The 20,658-nt window shown below is 40.9% G+C and overlaps 1 protein-coding gene across 5 annotated transcripts in view; it reads left to right on the forward strand.

The window, feature by feature from the left end:
• The window catches only part of b3gat1a (beta-1,3-glucuronyltransferase 1 (glucuronosyltransferase P) a), a 130,437-nt gene that overhangs the window by 102,719 nt on the left and 7,060 nt on the right, over positions 1-20,658 (forward strand). For 2 of the 5 annotated variants that reach the window (XM_036150236.1, XM_036150237.1), the window contains 4 exons: positions 507-664; positions 8,192-8,334; positions 14,841-14,912; positions 15,019-15,524. In XM_036150236.1, coding sequence (XP_036006129.1) covers positions 8,223-8,334; positions 14,841-14,912; positions 15,019-15,524 — 690 coding nt within the window. In that variant the 5' untranslated portion in view covers positions 507-664; positions 8,192-8,222. Of the gene's footprint in view, positions 1-506; positions 665-4,114; positions 4,130-8,191; positions 8,335-14,840; positions 14,913-15,018; positions 15,525-20,658 lie in introns of those variants that run through there. The other 3 variants (XM_036150239.1, XM_036150238.1, XM_036150240.1) reach the window with 3 other exon arrangements.

Raw genomic sequence — 20,658 nt, forward strand, 5'->3', positions numbered from 1 at the left:
AGACATGATGTTGAGTGAGTTTATTTTTGTAACATTACCCAACGCAGACTGCTGGCAGGCAGAGGAACTGTGACTAACCTCCTTTTGTACTTCGCATTAGGTGAATTTAAACAAAAAAAAAAGAATAAAAAAAAAATGAGTCTTTGTGTCATTCAGAAAGGAATGAATTAAGCAGATATCGGTATGCGGCATGTTTTCTATTCAGGACACAAAGGACTGTGGTGCATTGCAAAGAATAGCTTGAGAATTATGTCTGCTGTCACTCATTTAGTTTTGGCTTCATGATTTCAAATAAGAGGGAGTGGCTGTAGAAAAATCGGCAAATGGTGACTTTTACATGTGCATATTAATGCTTTACTCTCGTCCTTTTATTAGCCCGTGTTCTGTGATTTCCTTTTTTTCATATTGTTGTACTTTCAGTCACATATAAAATGACTCCTTTAAATGCTTGCTCTTCAGGCGGTATATATTTGGCTCAAACTAACCATAAGAAATGTGTTTTTCAGCATTGGGAGGCCCTGTCTGTGCGAGCAGCCGGAGGAAGAGCAACGGGTGATGGTGGAGCGTCATGGAGACGGTCACCGTTAGGTAGCCCATCGAGCATGGAGTGTTGCCTTCTCAGCCACGCATCAACAGTAGTGCAGTGATCCAGTTCTGACTGTGGGTAAGCTGTTTAAATTCACATACAGCGCCTTGCAAAAAAAGTATTCGTAGCATCATCATATTTGCATTAAAACTAACTCTGCACACTACCCGGAAAACATCCCATAAAACATCATCATCTCCTCGATAATATTCACAAAAGGCTTGTGGTTCTATCAGGAGAAAATGTGACAAGGTTTCAAGGGCGTGAATACTTTTATGAGGCAATGTGAGCGTAACAATGTCCGGGCAACAGAGAGGAATGTTACCAAACTGATTTTTTTAAATTTATTTGAAAAACAAAAACATTTCTAATCATGGGAAGTTCTTTTTGATCTCAAGAAGAGCTTAATGTTTTTGTTGTGGGAAAATGAAAGGATGCCACATTGATTTACTTTGCTTGTCCAGAGGTTAGAGACTACAAAGATTATACCTGCTTTAAAAGGAGAACTGACATTTTTGCCATTGCAATATCCTCATCATGCTTAAACACAGACTCCACCGGATAGCAAACTGAAAACAGCAGTTATGAACGTAACCACAATCTCTTATGTGAACCACTGTGATCCTTAGGAGATCTGGCTGAAGAGAAGTTACCACATTATTACATTTTTTTTTTAATTCACTGGACGTTCAGTTAAGCAATACCAGTTGAGGAAGACACTAACCTGTATGGAGAAGCTGAAACTTGTATGAATACGACGTGAATCATTTATTTACGCTTGTTCAGCCCCAATAGATGTCGATATCTTTTGGAAAGACGTTCTGTCCTTCGGTTGGTTTAGAAAGTGCTCTCAGAGCATCCGGTTGCCATTGAGATCTCACCTCACTTCACAATTCTGTTTAAAATCCTTTTTATATTTCAAAATGCAAGAGCAGTATTTTATTGTCAGGGATTTCAAACCTCGAGATTCCTTCGGGTAAACTCATCGAATCAATTTAAGACCTTAGAGTAATGTGTTAAAGGTTTTTTCTGCATAACTCATTTACAGACCTCCCACAGAACAGTTTTGACAAGACTTCCGGATAAAACTCTTTCCCGCTGCAGCTGACAAACCTTTGAAATACATGTCTTTTTTTCCTGATAAAAAGATTTAACTGTGTTAAGGGTGTGTGTCAGAGCTACAGTAGCTGCTAAGGTTCAGGCCATAACAGTGTTTATTCGCAAACAAATATGATGGGCTTGTACAACATTCAGCCACCTTCCTCAGCATGATGACATGTTTCCACTTGAGCGAAGCTGAAATGAATACAGTAAACATCTGTGTCTGCATTATGGCCGCTCCCCTCTTGGTTTAGCTGAGTAGATAACCTGACAACATTTTCCCAGTTACGCTGCAGACATGACTTCAGAAGCTAATTTAGTATCAGAGGAAAAGCAGACCCAGCGAGGTGTGGTGGAGGTCCAGCTTAACCTTAATATAGCAACACCTCCTAAGGTTGTTGCGGGAGGAGAGGGAGGTGTTCGCAATGTCGGGTGTCTTTTCCAGCATGTTCAGGACCCGCAGCGAATGCCTTAGAGGCCACCGTGCCTTTTAAAACCATAACGATGTGTGCATCAGATGGTTGTTTTGAAGAGAAGTAGATTGGAATTGGTTTTAGGAGTTTGTGCTCCAAAAACGATCGTCCTGTATGAAACTGAAAGACGGTGTTTCTGGCGAGGGTAACAAACAGAAAAGTAAGGCAGTTTATAAATCAATAACAGAGCATTCATATAAACCACTGTAAAATATTTTTTTGCTTCTTACACCATTTCACTTTTACACACAGGAATATGGTGCATCGCCTCCCATCTCCATTTCCTGTCTACTTAATGTTGATCTTGAACGTATCCGCCCGATACAAACGGTTCTTCTGTTTAAAGGATCATAAAATAGCATTCATGTAAGAGGAAAGCTTTGGTCTTGGCCTCTCTCTCTCCAGCTGTTAGCCTCAGGGCTCTGGGACGGCCTCATCTGGACCTAAACTAACTGAAGATGCCAAAAAATAATCCTCTAGTACAGGTAGAGCCTCCCTTCAAAAACCTCTAACTATCCGTTTAATTGTAGAGTACTTGCGTTTAGACATCTAGTGTGGTAAAACCAGACCAATTTTCCTGCAGTGTAAGTAAACGTTAACTTACTTGTTCTATTATTGTGTAAATATTGCTTCTGGCGTGGATTTAGATTTATTCTTTCAAAGGGAGTCCAAGCTCTTGCAAATGTTCTGGACTCAGGTGGAGGATGAGCAAATTTGCCAAAGTCAATCCACAGTCTGGAGACATTGCTTCATGCCATTTGGCCAGTGAATAATTTCTGCGCTGGGCATTCATTCAGCACATCAGCCCCAATTATAACACTGAGCTCATGGGCTTGAATGAGAACTGGATCCAAGAACTGTTATACTGGCTTTGATCGTCATTTTGGTGGTAAGACCACATTTTCTCAGTGATTTGTAGTCAAATCACATAATGCCATTGCATTGTTGCTGTTTTTTATGTTTTATTATATTATATTATATTATATTATATTATATTATATTATATTATATTATATTATATTATATTATATTATACCCCGCCTCTCGCCAAGTGAACGCTGGAGATAGGCACCAGCAACCTCCGCGACCCCATGAGGGAATAAGCGGGTCAGAAAATGGATGGATGGATGGATGGATATTATATTATATTATATTATATTATATTATATTATATTATATTATATTATATTATATTATATTATATTATATTATATTATATTATATATTATATTATATATTTAGTGATAGAAAAAGTGTGTCTTGGCTATTAATGCTTTTCCTATTTTCAAATAGTTCAAATTAGTTGGAGATTACTTTAAAATGTATTTAGGCCCTTCAATATTTAATTACCTTTGGATGAAATACATTTTATATGGTTCAGTTTTACTGACCACACAGGCGTGATTACTAGCAGACCTATAGAATCAAGAAATTGCTGTCATGTTTGAAAATAAGGAGTAGGCTAAATGATCTAAAAAAGCATCACTTCATGTCCCTGATCTAAAGAAATTGAAGAACAGATAAGAAAAAAGGTAATTGGTATCTATCAGTCTGGAAAGGGTTATGTGGCTATTTGTAATGCTTTGGAATAACAGCTAACCACAGTGAACAATATCTGCAAATTGACAAAACTTGAAACAATCCAGAACCTTCTCAGAAGCAGATGACCCGTCAAAATCATCCAGGAGGTCACAAAAGAACAAAGAACATTCAGTTCAGTTCAGTTCTTTAATATGGCCTCAATTCACAATATATGAATTGTAAATTGACACATTACAAGGGATTTTGCAAAAAACTTAGACTTAGACAACTTTATTTGTCATTTTGTATGCACAGAGTGTGTACAGAACGAAATGTCATTGTATACAGCTTGCAAATTACAGTAAATTACAGTAGAAGGTACAGCTGTGATTTAAAAGTAAACAATTGAAATGTAAACAATGCAGGAGAAAGAGATCACGGTGTACAGGTAAGTATTTTTAAAACCATTTGTATGTGCAGAATTGATTGTGCAAAGGGCATTTGTGCAAGAATGCATTTAGAAACTAAGAGTTCGGCAGCATTTGTAATGCTAGATAGAGATGCAGTGATGCAAATGTGCAAATATGCGAATGTGGTACAGAGTCCAGTTCGTAGTTCCGCAGTTCAACAGTCTGATGGCAACAGGGAAAAAGCTTTTGCAGAACCTGGTGGACCTGCAGCGGATGCTGCGGAACCTCTTCCGAGAAGGCAGCAGGGAGAACAGTCCATGGTGGGGGTGTGAGGGGTCTCTGATGATGTTACGGGCTCGGAACACGCAGAGCTGATACGAAATGTCCTTAATGGAGGGAAGAGGAGCCCCAATTATCCCTTCTGCTGTCCTCACCAATTCAATTAAATTAAATTTTATTTATATAGCGCCAATTCATGAAACATGTCATCTTGAGGCACTTTACAAAGTGAAAATCAATAATATTATACAGATTGGTCAAAAATGTCCTATATAAGGAAACCAGTTGATTGCATCAAAGTCCCGACAAGCAGCATTCACTCCTGGGGAAGCGTAGAGCCACAGGGAGAGTCGTCTGCATTGTACATGGCTTTGCAGCAATCCCTCATACTGAGCAAGCATGGAGCGACAATGGAAAGAAAAACCACCCATTAGCGGGAAGGAAAACCTCCGGCAGAACCGGGCTCAGTATGAACGGTCATCTGCCTCGACCGACTGGGGTTACAGAAGACAGAGCAGAGACACAACAAGAGAGACAAAAAGCACAGAAGCACACATTGATCCATTAATCTGTTCTACATTAGATGGTAGTAGCGAGTGAGCCGTCTTCTCTGGATTATGTTACAGTTAACAGAACACCAGACCAGGTGTACCTACTATGAAGAAAAGAGAGAGAGAGCAAAAGGTTAAAAGCTGAAATGACGACAAGCAATGCAAGACTGGAGAACAGTAGAAATCTGTAGAGTGAGAAAAATAGACCCTGATGTCCTCCAGTAGCCTAAGCCTATCACAGCACAACTATAGAGGTAGCTCAGGGTAACATGAGCCACTCTAACTATAAGCTTTGTCAAAAAGGAAAGTTTAAAGATTAGTCTTAAAAGTAAACAGGGTGTCTGCCTCACGGACCAAAACTGGGAGTTGGTTCCACAGGAGAGGAGCCTGATAGCTGAAGGATCTGCCTCCCATTCTACTTTTAGAGACTCTAGGAACCACCAGCAGACCTGCAGTCTGAGAGCAAAGTGCTCTGTTAGGAACATACGGGGTAATCAGAGCTCTGAGATATGATGGAGCTTGATTATTAAGGGCTTTATATGTTAGAAGAAGAATTTTAAATTCTATTCTTGATTTAACAGGAAGCCAATGAAGGGAAGCTAAAATAGGAGAAATATGATCCCTCTTGTTGATTTTCATCAGAACTCTTGCTGCTGCATTGTGGATCAGCTGAAGTCTTTGAACTGCATTTTGTGGACTTCCTGATAGTAAAGAATTACAATAGTCCAGCCTTGAAGTAACAAATGCATGGACTAGTTTTTCAGCATCACCCCTGGACAGAATGTTTCCAATTTTGCCGATATTCCTGAGGTGAAAAAAGGAGACTCTGGAAACCTGTTTAATATGGGATTTAAATGACATGTCTTGGTCAAAATAACACCAAGATTTTTTACTTTATTACCAGAGGCCAAGTTAATGCCACCCAGATTAAGTGATTGGTTAAGAAGTTTATTTTTTGAGGACTCTGGTCCAAAGATTACAACTTCGGTCTTGTCAGAATTTAGATGCAGGACATTTAAAGTCATCCAGCTTTTGATGTCATCAAGACATGCCTGCTGTCGAAGTAACCGATTGGATTCATCAGGATTTATGGATAAATATAGCTGAGTATCATCAGCATAACAGTGGAAATTAATCCCATGCTGTCTGATAATTTTGCCAATCGGAAGCATATATATATAGTAAATAGAATTGGTCCAAGGACTGAACCCTGTGGTACTCCACAGGTGACCCTAGCGTTTGAGGAAGGTTTATTATTAACATGAACAAACTGGAATCTGTCTGACAGATAAGAAATAGTCTGATAGAGAACACTCATAGCCTCTTTTGTATTAGCGCTGGGAGGCACGTAAACCGCTGTGATGATAACAACAGTAAACTCTCTAGGCAAGTAAAACGGTCTGCAGCTAACAATCAGGATCTCGATGTTCGGAGAGCAAAAGCTTGTGACTAATCTAGCATTTTTACACCAGGTGTGATTGATGTAAACGCAGAGTCCGCCTCCTCGGGTCTTACCGCTGAGTTCTTTGTTTCTGTCGGCGCGGAAAGTAGCTAGCCCCTCCAGGCTAACGCCGTGGTCCGGGATTGATGAGTTAACCCATGTCTCCGTCAGGATCAGAGCGCAGCATTCTCTAAACTCCCTCTTTGCAGAGAGTTCGAGTTGTAGATGGTCAATTTTGTTGTCCAGTGAGCGGACGTTGGAGAGCCGGATGGATGGGAGCGGCGATCTGAAGGGGTTAGCCTTCAGCCTGGCTGCTAAACCCCCGCGACAGCCGCGTTTCTTCGGCCGGCTGCATCGCTTCCGCTTGGCCCTCCTCCAGCGTGAGCTGCTCGGCAAGTCCGCGGCGCCGTAGGCCTCTGGGACTCGTTCCCAGAGGACTCCGAAGCCGCGTAAACAATCGAGCATAGTAGTGGTTACAAGTCTAAAAACACTGCATGGCCGTAACTCCAGCAGGCGCTGGCAGTCATGTACCGATCGGCTGGGTAGATGAGTAATTTCCAGTGAGTCTGGCGGCATTTTTTATGAAAAATGTCCACCAGTGTTCGGAGCTGTACGCCTAGCCGCTGCCCTAGAGCACAGCCGGAAGTCGGCTTACTGCAAAACTTACTGCAGTCAAACCATACAGACAGATTCTAAGTCAAGCACATACATTGCAAATGTATCCTAGTTGTCAAACATTGCAGTCGGGTCAAACTGGTGAAAAAGTTTTCTCTCCAAGGAAACCCAGCAGATTCGAGTCTTGCAGCATTCACTGCTCCTGGACAGTCGCTAACATTGTGTCGCTGACTTTGCAGCAATCCCTCCTAACATGCCTGCATGTAGCAACAGGGCTAAGGAAAACTCCCCTTCAATAGGAAAAAACCTCCAATAGAACCAGGCTCCGTATAAGTGGCTATGGGTGTTTGAAAAGACAGAGCAAACAAAAAAAATAAAAAAAAGGCATCTGCAAGACTCACTTGCTTCAGTGCAGGTCAGTGTTCATGATTCAATAGTGAGACCTGGCAAAATAGGCCTCCCTAGGAGAGTTGCAGGATCTGAACCATCGCTGATCAAAACACATCCAGATATGAGCTCCCACACATATGAAAAATATTCTCTGAACCGACAAGAGAAAACATTTTTGAAGATGTGCCTTCATATGGTCTAAAACTAACAGCATCAAAGAAGAGAAAACACCACAGTGGTATTGTGATGGTCTGTAGATGCTTCATTGCATCAGAACCTGCTATACAACCTCCTATAATTGACAGAACAAGAGTTTCTGCTGTCTGCCCGAAAAATCCTGAAGGATAACCACAAACTATTGGTTTACCTCGAGCAGAAGGGCCCTTGGGTTACACAGCAGGATAATAATCGGAAGAGTGCCTGAAAGAGTGGCACAACTGGTTTTTGGTTTAGAGGGCAACCCTAGTTTCATATAAGGCCAGGTTGTTTTGGATAGCTTTGGTTTCCCTTGAAAAATGAAATTAGTATTTCAAAACTATTTTTCAATCACTGTGAATCACTGTGTTTGACATCACAATTAGTTTTATGATCTGAAACGTTCAAGTGTGACAGATAAGCAAGAACAGAACATAAAACCCAATCCATAAGTGTGTGTGTGTGTGGGGGGGGGGGGGGACTTCCTACAGTCCTGTTCACCTGTTTCTGAGAAGGATGTGGACATTATTTATCTGTTTTTTTTTGCCATTTTCTTATAATGAATTGTCTTAAATGTTTTGGGTTATGAAGTGTATAATAAAAATATTTTGTCTTTTTTCCCTCCCCAGATAATCCAGAGCCAAACAACCAATCCTTGAGATGCCGAAAAGAAGAGATATTCTTGCCATCGTGTTGATTGTGTTACCCTGGACTCTACTCATCACTGTTTGGCACCAAAGTGCTATAGCTCCACTCCTCGCTATCCGAAAGGGTAAGCCGAACACTGCACTTCACTCGCAATATCACAATTTAAGTGGGTCCTTGAACCCAACATCGCTCTTCAGTTTTTAGACAAAAGGCTGTTAATGTTGAGATACTCAGCAGCCATGACCACAGGCTTGAGAACAACTCGATACCACTTATCTAGTGACTGTAAGTCCCATCGCATTGGATCGCTCATGTGCACAATAGTGCAAACACACACTATTAGGCCAACTGTCAGTCAGCTGAACTGAGCTGATTGCGTAGCTGCATTTCATATGCATTTATTTTTCTATTAATAAAAAACCTGCCCGCTGCAGGAGCTTACGAAAATGTCCTCCCACAATTTGACCACCCACATGAGTCTTTCTCGTTCAGCCTCAGAGAATGGCCTGCGTCCACGTCTGGTTTCGTGTTTGCGCTCCAGCCTGAGTCATTAACACCTACTGAGTCTACCGATCATCTTCAGAGACCACAAACGAACTGTGTAAAATGTCAACTGCGCTGGAGAGTAAACATCCAAATTAGAGCGACCTGAATCAATGAAGCTGTTTGTTTTCCACTCGTGGTGTCGACGAGGGCACGTCCAGGGATTAACAAACAAGCAACGCTCACTCAAATGATCCAAAACAGCTGGTTTACAAGATAATGCGCATATTATCTGGAGTCGTTTGCTTTTGCGGATTATCTAAACATAATCAGGCTGCAATATTTCGATTAGCTAAATCAAGCACTACATTTTTTTTCAGGAAAAATTATCATGTTATACTTAGAAAACAATGAGGAAACAAATAACTTGAAGAGTAATAAAACATTGTTGTTTTTTTGGCAATGCTATCTGATGTAGCTCTTCCTGCAGGCTTCAAATTGTGAACTCCTTCAAACACTAGCTGCTGATTTCTTTCTTTCTTTTTTTGGCGGAGTGCTCCCTGGCAGCCTCTGTTGAACATCTGGCTATCAGCAGTTTGTTTTAATCTTTGTGCTGCAGGAAAATCCTGATGCTTGAGCAGTGACAAAGATGTCCTTTAACTGAGGCACAATAAGAACAAACAATGATGAGGATTCTATAATCAAATCCTCTCCTGTACTGTGAACTATTCAGCTAAAGCTATTTGAGCATTCCAAAAAGGAGTGACATATTAATCTCTCAAAATAAGTCATATCGTCTTAAAAAATAGTGAGTTATATGAAGTAATTTTTACAGTATTAGTCAAAAACAGTGTTTAATTGGGACATAAAGACTGTCCATTTGGAAGAGATATTCAACATTAAACCTTCCACCTCACCTGAACATTTATACTCTCAGGCAAATTGGTCAGCATGTTTTCATACACAATCTATTGCCTTATTTAAGGCAGCAAGTTACAAATGCAATGAAAATACAACGTGTCACAAGTGATGGTGGAAGGAGGAGTTAGGCGCAGGCTTTATTTTGTTTGTCTGAATCCACAATTTCTACTTTGAAAGAACAGCGAGAAGTACCTTGATCAGCATAAACTTGTGGTTTCTCATGATGCCTACTGTTTACATTTTCATTTGATACCGTTACTGGCTAAAACCAACTCTTTGGTAGCTAGACACTAGGTGTCGCTTCACCCAATCAGCTCGGAAAGTTCTACTGAATCTCCCTCCTTTCCCCCGACTGGGTTTGATGGGAGAAGTCCTCAACTGAGAATGTGCAGAATATAGTGTGCTACACATTATCAATCTGGCTTGCCAGGTTAAAAGAGTGGTGCTGCTGCATTACAGGTAATTCTGCTGGTAAGAGTGACGCATCGTAAACTCCTGCCTCTCACGCTGTGGTTGGAGTGGAAAGTTTAGGCCGGAGAGTCTAGGCCTGCCCAGACTGACAAGCTGTGTATTGAATACACATGGCGTGAGTCAGTCTGGCTTACCAGGCTAATAAACATCAGGAAGGAAATTGTACCCTTTAAATCCCACAAGATTGAGGAATATGAACAAACAGACAGAGTCAAGTAATAGGGATGTAAAAAGCAACCCAAGAGCCTGTTCTGTCAGTGAACAGAACCGTGAGGTCTGTACATGTTCTGCAAGACCCTACAAACCTGTTCTTGTATGCAAATGTAACACCTACGTGGGGTAATTACAAGGTAATAACAAGTAGAAGTGCTTACTAATATCCTATGGACCAGAAAAGTTCAGCTAAATTAGTCTACTGAAGCAAGTATGGGATCACTGTGTGTAAGTAAAAATAAAGAGATCACAGACCAAAGAATATGTTTAAATTTACCGGCTCATTATTGAAAAGTTGGACAAAACACAATGGACAACAGATAACATTAAACTCAAAATACCTTAACCTTTTTGCATCTTGCATCGTGCATCTTTGTCCACATATAAGATGCACCGGATTATAAAGCACATTAAATATTCTTCCCAAGTGTGTAATATCACTCTGCCCCTTCACGTACACTGCTCTCTCTTCTGAGAGAGGGAGAGCTATCCGTCTCTGTCAGGATGACAGAGGAGTTGGACTACACTGCCCTGTTTCTAACATAAGGTCATAATAAACATAACTTTTATATTAAATTCATTTACCAGGTTTATTGTTGCTAGCGCGTTCTCCGGCCGCGGGCTGACTAAAGGCTCCCACATACTCGGGCATACTGTGCGCTTGTCGGACTCCACGTTGACTCGCTGTGGATGTTTTACCCTTCGAAGTTGAGAATACTGTTGCCTACATTTCTTGTGGCAAATTCCTACAATTCCCAAACTTTCTGCCAGTGGGACAAAGTGGCAGAACTTACGGTAAAATGTGTGATTAGCTAGCTGAGCATCTAGAGCGTTTCTTTTCCAGCAGACTCCCACCTGACAGTGAGAACAGAGAGGGACTGTGATGCAGCGCGTCCGTGTGACCGCCTGCTTGGAGCAGCTCAGTGTATCAAGCTCGGTGTCACATATAAAACTGTTCGCTGTGAAGTTTTTGTGCCTCTGAGAAGTTTATAGTGTGACACGTACCTGTATGTGCAGAGTCTGTGCAGACTTCCGCGGAGTGAAGTACACTCGAGTATGTGGGGGCCTTTACATGAATGCACTAGTTTCAACATTACAGTCAGGCAGTCATTTAGACAGCTCAGGGGTCCGATCAGTGTACCATAATGCTCCGAATATCCACTTGAATGGAGCGGCGTCGTTGCTAACCAAAGTCGTATTTACACATTTTAACCAATTTTTGAGCACATTGTACCACATAAAATCGGTCAGTAAACACAACGGTAATCTTATATACAAGGTGCACCGGATAATAAGGCCCACCATCAATTTTTGAGAAGATTTAAGGATTTTAAGTGCGTCTTATATTCCGAAAAACATTTTAGTTAAACCTTTGTTTTGATTTACAGTCAGGTTTAGATGTTTTGATATCGGCTTGCACCCTTCAGTTAGTTTAGTTCAAATTAGTTGTGTTTCAGGCGAGATGTTGATCAATTGAGTTAACGCAGATTAGGTTCAGCTATTCAACTTTCAATAAAGTTACTCTTTAACATTTACCAAACAAAAATAGCATTGTAACATAACTCTTTACAATGTGTTTGTTTACAGTGGTAGAAATATAAAACTCAACATATATAACTTAAAATGATTCAGCAACAGACTATATCTGTATACCACAGGGTCAAAAGAAAGAGTCCTTCCTATTTGCAACTCCTTTACTTTCTTGGAATTAGCTGGTGAGTGTTCATCCCGTCCACTGCAGCTTTGCAGAAGTTTGCTTAAGTCCTTCCAGTTCAGAAGAAAAAAAACGCGCACAGTCTAGCAGAGTGTGTTAACCCTCCAGCGAATGCACAGTTCAGAAGGTCAACCTTGTGTTCTCTTGTGTTATCCAAGTTGACTTGAGCTGGATATTTCTCCAACCCACTCTAAATGGCCTACTATAGACAAGTCCCGATTTTCCAACAACCAAATCGTCTCCACACAGGGAAAGGTTGAGAAAAACAAAAACTATCATTCTTTATGATGTTTTTAGTTAACAAAAACAACTTTTAAACACTTTAGACTAGTTTTCTGCTTGCCTTCTCTCCCTTTTTCCTGCAGCGTGTGCTGTCTTACGGTGGCCGGGAAGTGTAAACGTACAATACAAAACCTAAAACAAATTTATGTTTCAGAAAACAAATTTACATTTCATCAACCGGAATGGGAGGGGAAGTAATTTTCTAAGCTAACCCGGAAGTGATAACAGGAGCGTCATATCTCCCTCGGCTAGCAGAGAAATGCCTCAAACAATCCGGTTGGTTGTTACTAATCACATGGGTCAGGCAGCAACGTGCCTTTCAAAGTAAGAGTCTAAAGATATTTTCAACAAACATAACCCATAAAATTATATACTTTTAAGATTTTAACATACTCACAAATGACATAAAATATCACAGACGTTTTTTAATGAATATTTCCCCACACTGACATATTTCTTGACGTTTTACCCAGAATATGCATAGATAACGGTCGAGAGCTGTTAAGCATTTCATTTACTCATCAGCCAGAGGCTCAAGATTTAAGAAATTCTACCAAAGGTTTGTACTAAAACCATACCTTTGTTGCCAAACAAGAACTAGCCACGGATTCTCACTGTGATAAGGTTGAGTAAAAACAACTACAGTGTCAAAAGTAGACACTGGCCTCCATCAGCTGACTTGTACGGGCGAGAGTCGGTTTTGCGACTCGATGGAGTGATGCGGTGATAGCTTATGGTTTGTGCGCTGAGAAAGCAGCAGGATATAAAAGACTTACAAGAAGCGTAAGAAGATGAAATGAAGAATTTAAGGGGCTTCTCTCAGCGTTTTATTTCATTACAACACAAATATAAATGAACAAGGAAAGATAAAATGAACACACAATTGAAATTTTGATGAGTTTGTTAATACGTAAACAATACATTTTGAGCTGGATGGCGAAAGCGTTAGTCTTTTGCATAAATGAGAAATGAAATGCGGGGGGCCAAAAAAAATGAAGGGAAGGGTTGTCATTTTTTTCTTTACCATCCACAAAAAACATATAAACATTTATTCCAGTTGCTCATTCAGCTGCTCGGTCAGCTTAATCCTCCCAGTTTTGTTGCTCATACACCTCCTCATGTGTCCAGAAACCTAATTTTAACATCCTCTGTTTCCAGTCTGTCTCTGGAAATTAGTCTTGAAGTTCCTCTTGTAGCCATATTTACCATGCTGCCCCCCCCCCCCATTGGGGACCTTAGTCTATGCATATGTTACTTTGTTTAATTCTTATATATTTGAGAATTTGTTTTGCGTAAACTTTTTTGGCTAGGGTCAAAATCTTCTTCTATGTCAAAAAATACACAGAACATTAAAAGTGATGCGTAGCAGTGTGACATGACCTTTATATTTGAACTGTCTTCACTTCGCATATTATGATCACTGTACTGTTGGTTTTATTGCGGCTTTCAGTTATCATGGCAACATAATTAGCCAAAACCCACACCCAAAAATCCCACAGGGATGAATAGAGTCAGGTCAGGAACCAATCCTCAGAATTCACTATATGAGGCTTTGGCGGGGTTTTTATACTTTCACCTAGAAACACAGTTTTGTTTTCAGCTTGTAGAGAATTCTGTTCTTTTCAGAAGTGAATCCATTTTTTAACAAAAAACTGCTATGGTGTTTTCAAATGTTGTGTTTGAGCATACTTTAAGGAAAACCCCAACAGGGTGGAGATGATTTGTTAAAGCGGATGAATGTGGTATTTTTTTTCAGGGATCCTGCTTTTTAAATTTGCCCTCACAGCCACAAATTTTGCCCTTTAATCCCTATTTTCCGTCAGTCCATGGGTCCAAACATCTGCTTTCACACAATGTTGTTGTAATTGCTCTAGGTCGCACAGTTTTCTGTAAAACCCATTCCAATCACACAAAAGTCAATGAATTTGGAATCCTTCTGCAATGTATTTTTCAGAGAAAGTTTTAGCATTAAGCCAGTCGCACCCTTTTTTCCCCCATTTTTTTACTTCAAGTAATGTAGAGCTGTGAATACCCCCATGATCGAGGACGAAGGACGGCTGTCGCCCACGGATCAAAAGATTTTCAAAAACCGCATATGGTTTTTGTACAGTGGTCATTTGTGTGGACCCTTTTAGGCGCAGTACAGGCGATCATTGACCCACAGAAGTTGAGATAACAGACAGAAGGACTTTCAATAAAAGCCTACGTCACACAAGAATAACTTGTGTAATGGGGAAGGTTGGGGTCCCGACCCCAACTTTGAGAACTAATGCTATGCATAATTAGAAGTCCCAGACGGGTTTCTCTTTATGTAAATGTTTGCAACGTGGTCAAACATGTCGCGGTAAATGCAAACGATACAGGAGGGAGTCTGTGGGGCGTTTCAGTCCACATAGACCTATTTTTGTGTTTGCATTTGCACGAAGACCCGCTGAGCGGTGCTTTAAGAACAGTTGAGTTCATGTTTCCCCTCCCTCGTTGCCGCGCTGTCTCCGTGTACGTCAGCTGTGTTGTCCTCTCACGGTGCCTGCTTTCGCTTCTTGCAGCCTGTCACCACCTAGTAAAAGAGATCTTTATCATTCCAGAGAGGCTTGCAGTCCACCACCACCGACTCTCAGGTACACTTTACCCCCCATTGGGTTTAAGTCGCCTGAGGCAAATATACGGAGAGCGGCTCAAGGTTGCGCTAATGCCTTACGTGTTTTCTTATTCCCATATCTGCAGATGAAGGTGCCGAGGGCAAGAGGGAGACTGGTGGTCAGGACTCCAAAGAATACTGTGCCTCAGATAAGGACATTGTGGAAGTGGTGAGGACAGAGTACGTGTACACGCGGCCTCCGCCCTGGTCTGACGTGCTGCCCACGATTCACATCATCACCCCCACGTACAGCCGGCCGGTGCAGAAGGCGGAGCTTACCCGCATCGCAAACACTTTCCTCCATGTCCCCAACCTGCACTGGATCCTGATAGAAGACTCGCAGAGGAGAACGCCTCTGGTCACGGGTCTTCTCCGAGAGACGGGGCTAAACTACACCCACCTCAATGTGGAGACGCCGAAGAGCTTCAAGATACGAGGCGACACCCGCGACCCCAGGATTCCCAGAGGGACCATGCAGCGGAACCTGGCCCTGCGTTGGCTTAGGGAGACCTTCAAAAACAACACCAGCCAGCCGGGCATCGTCTACTTTGCAGACGATGACAACTCGTACAGCCTGGAGCTGTTTGAGGAGGTTAGTGCCCCGTTCTGGAGTTTACTACAAATATTTTAAAAGTATTAATTGTAATGTATTGCATTTATTGTGCACTTTGAATTTTGGGTAATGTCTGCAACTTTAAGCATAGTTAGAAATATTTTATAATTTTATTTATTTACAGTTTGTTCTACAGCACCGACAGGGAGGAAATTTCAATTTTCCTCGCAGTTTGTCTTGTTTTCAGCTGCTGGGTGCAATTAATCCCAAATTCAGAAGATTTAAGATGCATGTGAAAACTTTTTTTTAGATTTTAAAATGTTCCTATCAAGAAGCAACCAGTAATATACAAAACTTACTTTTTGGTCATTCTGCCAACTCATGACTTTCAGTGTGTGGGAAGCTTCTACGCTGTTTTCTGTTGCAAATGAATGAGCTTGAGGTCAGAAAAGGCATCTGCTAAGAACACTGTTGGGAAAATCGTTTTTCTTTTTTTTTATCAATTTGGTGTCTACATTAGGAAACTCAGTTTGCTGTGTAAGCTCATAGAATACATTTGTTATGCTCTCTATAGGGAATAACCTGCTTCCACAATATGCAAGTAGGAAAACATGCAAAAATACAGTAAATACTGCATTTGCCTGATTCCCAAAATACAGCCATTTTGACGCTGTTCTACTTCATGTCAATATGTTTCTCTCTGATCATGACATCAGTCATCTTAATTTCAAGCAAAAGTTGTATCCATTTAAGCTGAATTGTCTGATCTGCACAAGTTGCCACAAGTGACCAGTAAAGTGAATTTCTAATTTTCCCTTTAAATTTCTATGCAAGCAACATGTACGCATGCAGTTTTTAAACTGATAACTCTCTTTGAAATAAGGGCATTTTACAAAACATTTATTTCATCATGTTCATCTTTCAGATCTACACCTTTTACTTAATTGTCTTGCTACGTATGCACTTTATTCGTTTTTTATGACGTACAAATCTTGTTGTTTAACTACCCGTTCTCCTTTTGACAGACAATTCATTAGCTCTCAACAAGCCCAGTCAGGGATCTCAAGCTGGTTGAGCGATGTCAGCACACGTAGTCAGAACATCTCGGGCCATCCATTTCGACATCAGTCGAATTACCCAAGCGGACAGGGTGTAGGTCCTGCGAGGATTAGCCTCAAGTCTTGTTAGTAGTGCAGACGGTGTCTGTGGCAAATGGAGTGCCTGGTATTGACGGGGACTGTCATTACCTTTCTCTGGAAATCAGCCAAAGTGCTCTGCCTTCCTCTGAGATCCTCCATCACCTCCAACATGCCCATTTACGGGCCAGAGTAACAACCCTGGGGGGCAAAGTTAGAGCCGCGGGAGGGTAGGAACAGAAAAAGAGAAAAATAACAGGTGCCAGTCAAAAAGATACACAGTTAAATGCAACTGCGCCGTTTACTGAAGCTATAACATATAGCTAGAACTGTAACTAATTAGCTAATTTGCATTAGCAGATTTGATGTGGCTCAGCCGCACGCATGGGTGGTTCATTAGGACTGGCACAGCATTCAAAGGTTACAAGGTTACATAAAAGAGAATAAAAACACCAAGGGAAGGTAACTTAAACACAAATGAAACTATTAATGAAACTATGATGACATCACAAAAAGAAGAAGCAGTTGTGGTCATTCATGACAGCTGGTTAATCTTAGTAAACTTGCTCTCTGTTAACAAAAATGCCGCTTGGTAGTTTTTTCCATTTGAGTTCTGCAGGTACACAAGTCCTACAAACCTGAAAAGCTATTCGTTCAACATCAGTGTTATAATAAGGAACCCTAGACGTTCCACAGGATGTTCTACACATTATTTACCCATTTACTGACGTAACAAATTGTGTCAAATTACAGCTTACATTGTGAAGACTGCATGAAAAAAAACACACCACAATAGTAACCTCAAACAAATGACCCCTGTATATGACCTCCATTCTCTTCACACAACTGGGCTGAAGTGCCCTGAGAAATCTCTGAGGTTTAGTGTCAGTAGGTAGGAAGCAAAGGCAGAGGGGCAGTAAGAAAGCACAAAGTCACCACACTTACTTTAATTTATTACGTAAATAAGGACTCAATGCATTCACAGTCATGGAAAACAAGTCCCTTATTTTCAGTCTGAAAATGTATCCCAAATTTGTAAAATGCACATTTTACAATCAATCCAGCCAATGCTTTTTATCCTGGAACAAGTCACTCAAAGGGATGAACCCTTCCTTCGTCTTTCACGGTCTTTTCCCGCGCAGTTTGGAGCTCTGTGTTAAGGAACATTTCTCTTTAGCTGCTTCTGCATCTGCTATGTTTGCTGCTACAGAAAGGACCCCCATAGCGTGACAAACATAGGTGCAAATTGGCATAATTTACTGGACTTCAAGGCTGTGGTGCATCTACAGATATTTAGTGCACTTTGTATTGTGAGTCCTATGGAAAAAAACAAAAACAAACGTATGCTGCAAATTGCATACCTATGTGAATTCTCAGTGAGCTTGTGACACCAAGTGTTACCAGACGTTATTTGTTTCTTAAGAACATTGGCCTCCTGCTTAGGTGCAATACCCCTCATCTCTTACCAGGTTCACTCTGCTCTGATTGGCTGAACAGGACAGGTTGTCATGAAAACCGTTTTACGATGACGCAGATATGTCATTGGTGACAAAAACCGGGACTAAACATTTGATGGCCCAGGTGCCAGCTATTGCTGGGTGTTTATCTTTTGACATGAGCTTGGGGATTGATCTTTCCAATAGAACTTTTTATGTATTAAATATATATATATATATATATATATATATATATATATATATATATATATATATATATATATATATACATTGCATTTTAATACAAATATAAAAACACAGGGAGAAAAAGTTAATTTCCTGAGCATTACACAGCATATCTGGCCCCAGTCAAACTGGGCTCAGCTCAAACACAGAGCATAGCCTTCGTAACATTGCTATGTGCTGCTGATTTTGGTGCATTAGAGAACCTTTTTTATAGACTGTTTGCATGAATGCACACCAAGACATTGCAGTTTTCACTGCAGCAACAGAGACTTTAGTTCAAAGGGTTCTTTAATATGCACACACTATTTAAGTCGGTCCTAAATTAAATCTTGTGAATACAAAAAAAAGTGTATTTCTCCTAGTTACAACGGGTTCAATTCTTCCCCTAAAACAAACTTTTTAAGTGGCTGGTGTGTTGTGGTTTTCATGTCCCTTGTTCCATTTCACCTGCTAAGGAAGCAGTCTTCAAACATTAATTACATTAACATTCACATTTTAATCAAACTTCTATATATTGGATGTCCTGCTATATATTACAATAAACATTCTGTTTTTCTAAATCTTAATATTGATTAATAATCTTTACGTTACCAAATCAGACATAATAGCCTAAATTATTATCTGCCTCATAGTCTCATATACTGCCACACTCATTTTCATACAAGATAAGCCTCACTGTATGTGACTTATTGCTTATTATTGGTCGTGTTTCTTCAGTGGGTTATCTCAGAAAAATGTCCAGAGACAGTACAATTTCCATTTATTAATTAAACAAGAGATTCCTTGTTTTTATGCTGAGCCTTTTTGCCGTCAGCAGTTCTTAGTGTAACACGATTTTACTATTTTACAACAAAGATGAACTGATTACCAAGTTCAAAATGTAAGCTATCTGTAGCCGTATTTCAGTCGTTACTCTTAGCTTATTGAGTAAAAAAGGCTAGATCCTTCATTTAACTCTGAGATAAAAAAAAAGACTCTCTTGCTGCCTGAGCGGACAGTTGTTGTCATAGAGGGGCGTTTACTGATTGGAGGAAGATTCAACTTTAGAGTTCTGGAAGATTTGTGGTCATCGAGCATATTTTAAATAATAATCTTTGTAAATTCAGACCACTTTGGGGCTTATTTTTAAATTGACAGCATTCTTTGCTCAGTCTCTGCCAAAAAATAGCATGTCAGTTAGAAGGAAACTAAATGAATAATATTACAGAAACAAAATTGGATATCAGAGAACCTTTTGGGCAAATCCATTGCTTGGACAAAGACAATAACCCATAGGCTCCACAAATTAGAGGAGTGTACAGGGCGTTTTCCATTTTCTCCTTAACATCCTTAAGGATTGAATAATCTATGAGAATAATTGGTTTTTAGGCGTCTTTTCAGCCAAAAGACTTTGATTCTCTCTTCACTCCAACATCTCGAACAGAGAGCTGTCTCTGTAGGCCCCTCACAAACTGGAGCAGGAAACCGAGCCTAAATCCCGAGGCTGGCAGGCATTCGCGAAAACCTGGAGCAACACCACACCAGAAACTGTGTACAAACCCATCATGTTAGCCTGAGTGAGGCTGGGAAAACTTGGTTGCGTTTTCATTTGCTTGGCTGCCAGCAGAAGAGGGGATTTGTGTCGTTTCACTCCGGCTGATATTCCCTCAAGAAGAAGCAGGCGGAACACTCATTTTCACATTTCCAGTGTGGATGGGAGAGAGGGGAAAAAAAAAAAAAAAAAAAAACTCTTGACACCGCCTGCAAAGGGTCTGATTTGTTGTTTCCCTTTGTTAGAAGTCGTACACAGATCTGCAGGGGTAAGCCGGCAGGTGACGACGCAGCCAGACGGGTTTACTCGCTGTCAAAGAACGTTCATCCTGGGAACGGCGCATCTGCCAGAAAAGACTAAATAAGTGTGTGATGAGAGCTGATGCTGGATGGGGGAAAAAAAATGGGACCGATGGTATATAACATTTTTAGCCCAACCATACAGAGATACGCCCGTATCTCTTCAGTATCTCCATTACCACCCTGAGCTCATTAGGACCGCCTCAGCTGCTTGTCCTCTCCCCGGGAGCTCACTTCCGACAAATCTCCCAAAGTTTTCTGCCGCTTCACAGCGTTCCGACTCCGCTCCTCCTAAATCACCTGACCCGAACGCTCGGCTGCAACGCCAAAAAGGTAGAACGCGTGCCTGCTCGTTTGTGCGAGCGTTGGGGTCTCACTCGTTACGGCGGAGGCACTTGAGAGGCATCGTTATTTCTGCTGCATTGAGTTTGACTAAATGCCTCTGCAATTTTCTGAGTCCTCTTTGTCCCTCATTATAAAAAAAAAAATGCACCTTTTATTACAGCTGCAGCTTTTTGGCAGAGT

Source organism: Fundulus heteroclitus, chromosome 18 (assembly GCF_011125445.2).
Source record: "Fundulus heteroclitus isolate FHET01 chromosome 18, MU-UCD_Fhet_4.1, whole genome shotgun sequence".
Classification (NCBI taxonomy): Eukaryota; Metazoa; Chordata; class Actinopteri; order Cyprinodontiformes; family Fundulidae; genus Fundulus; species Fundulus heteroclitus.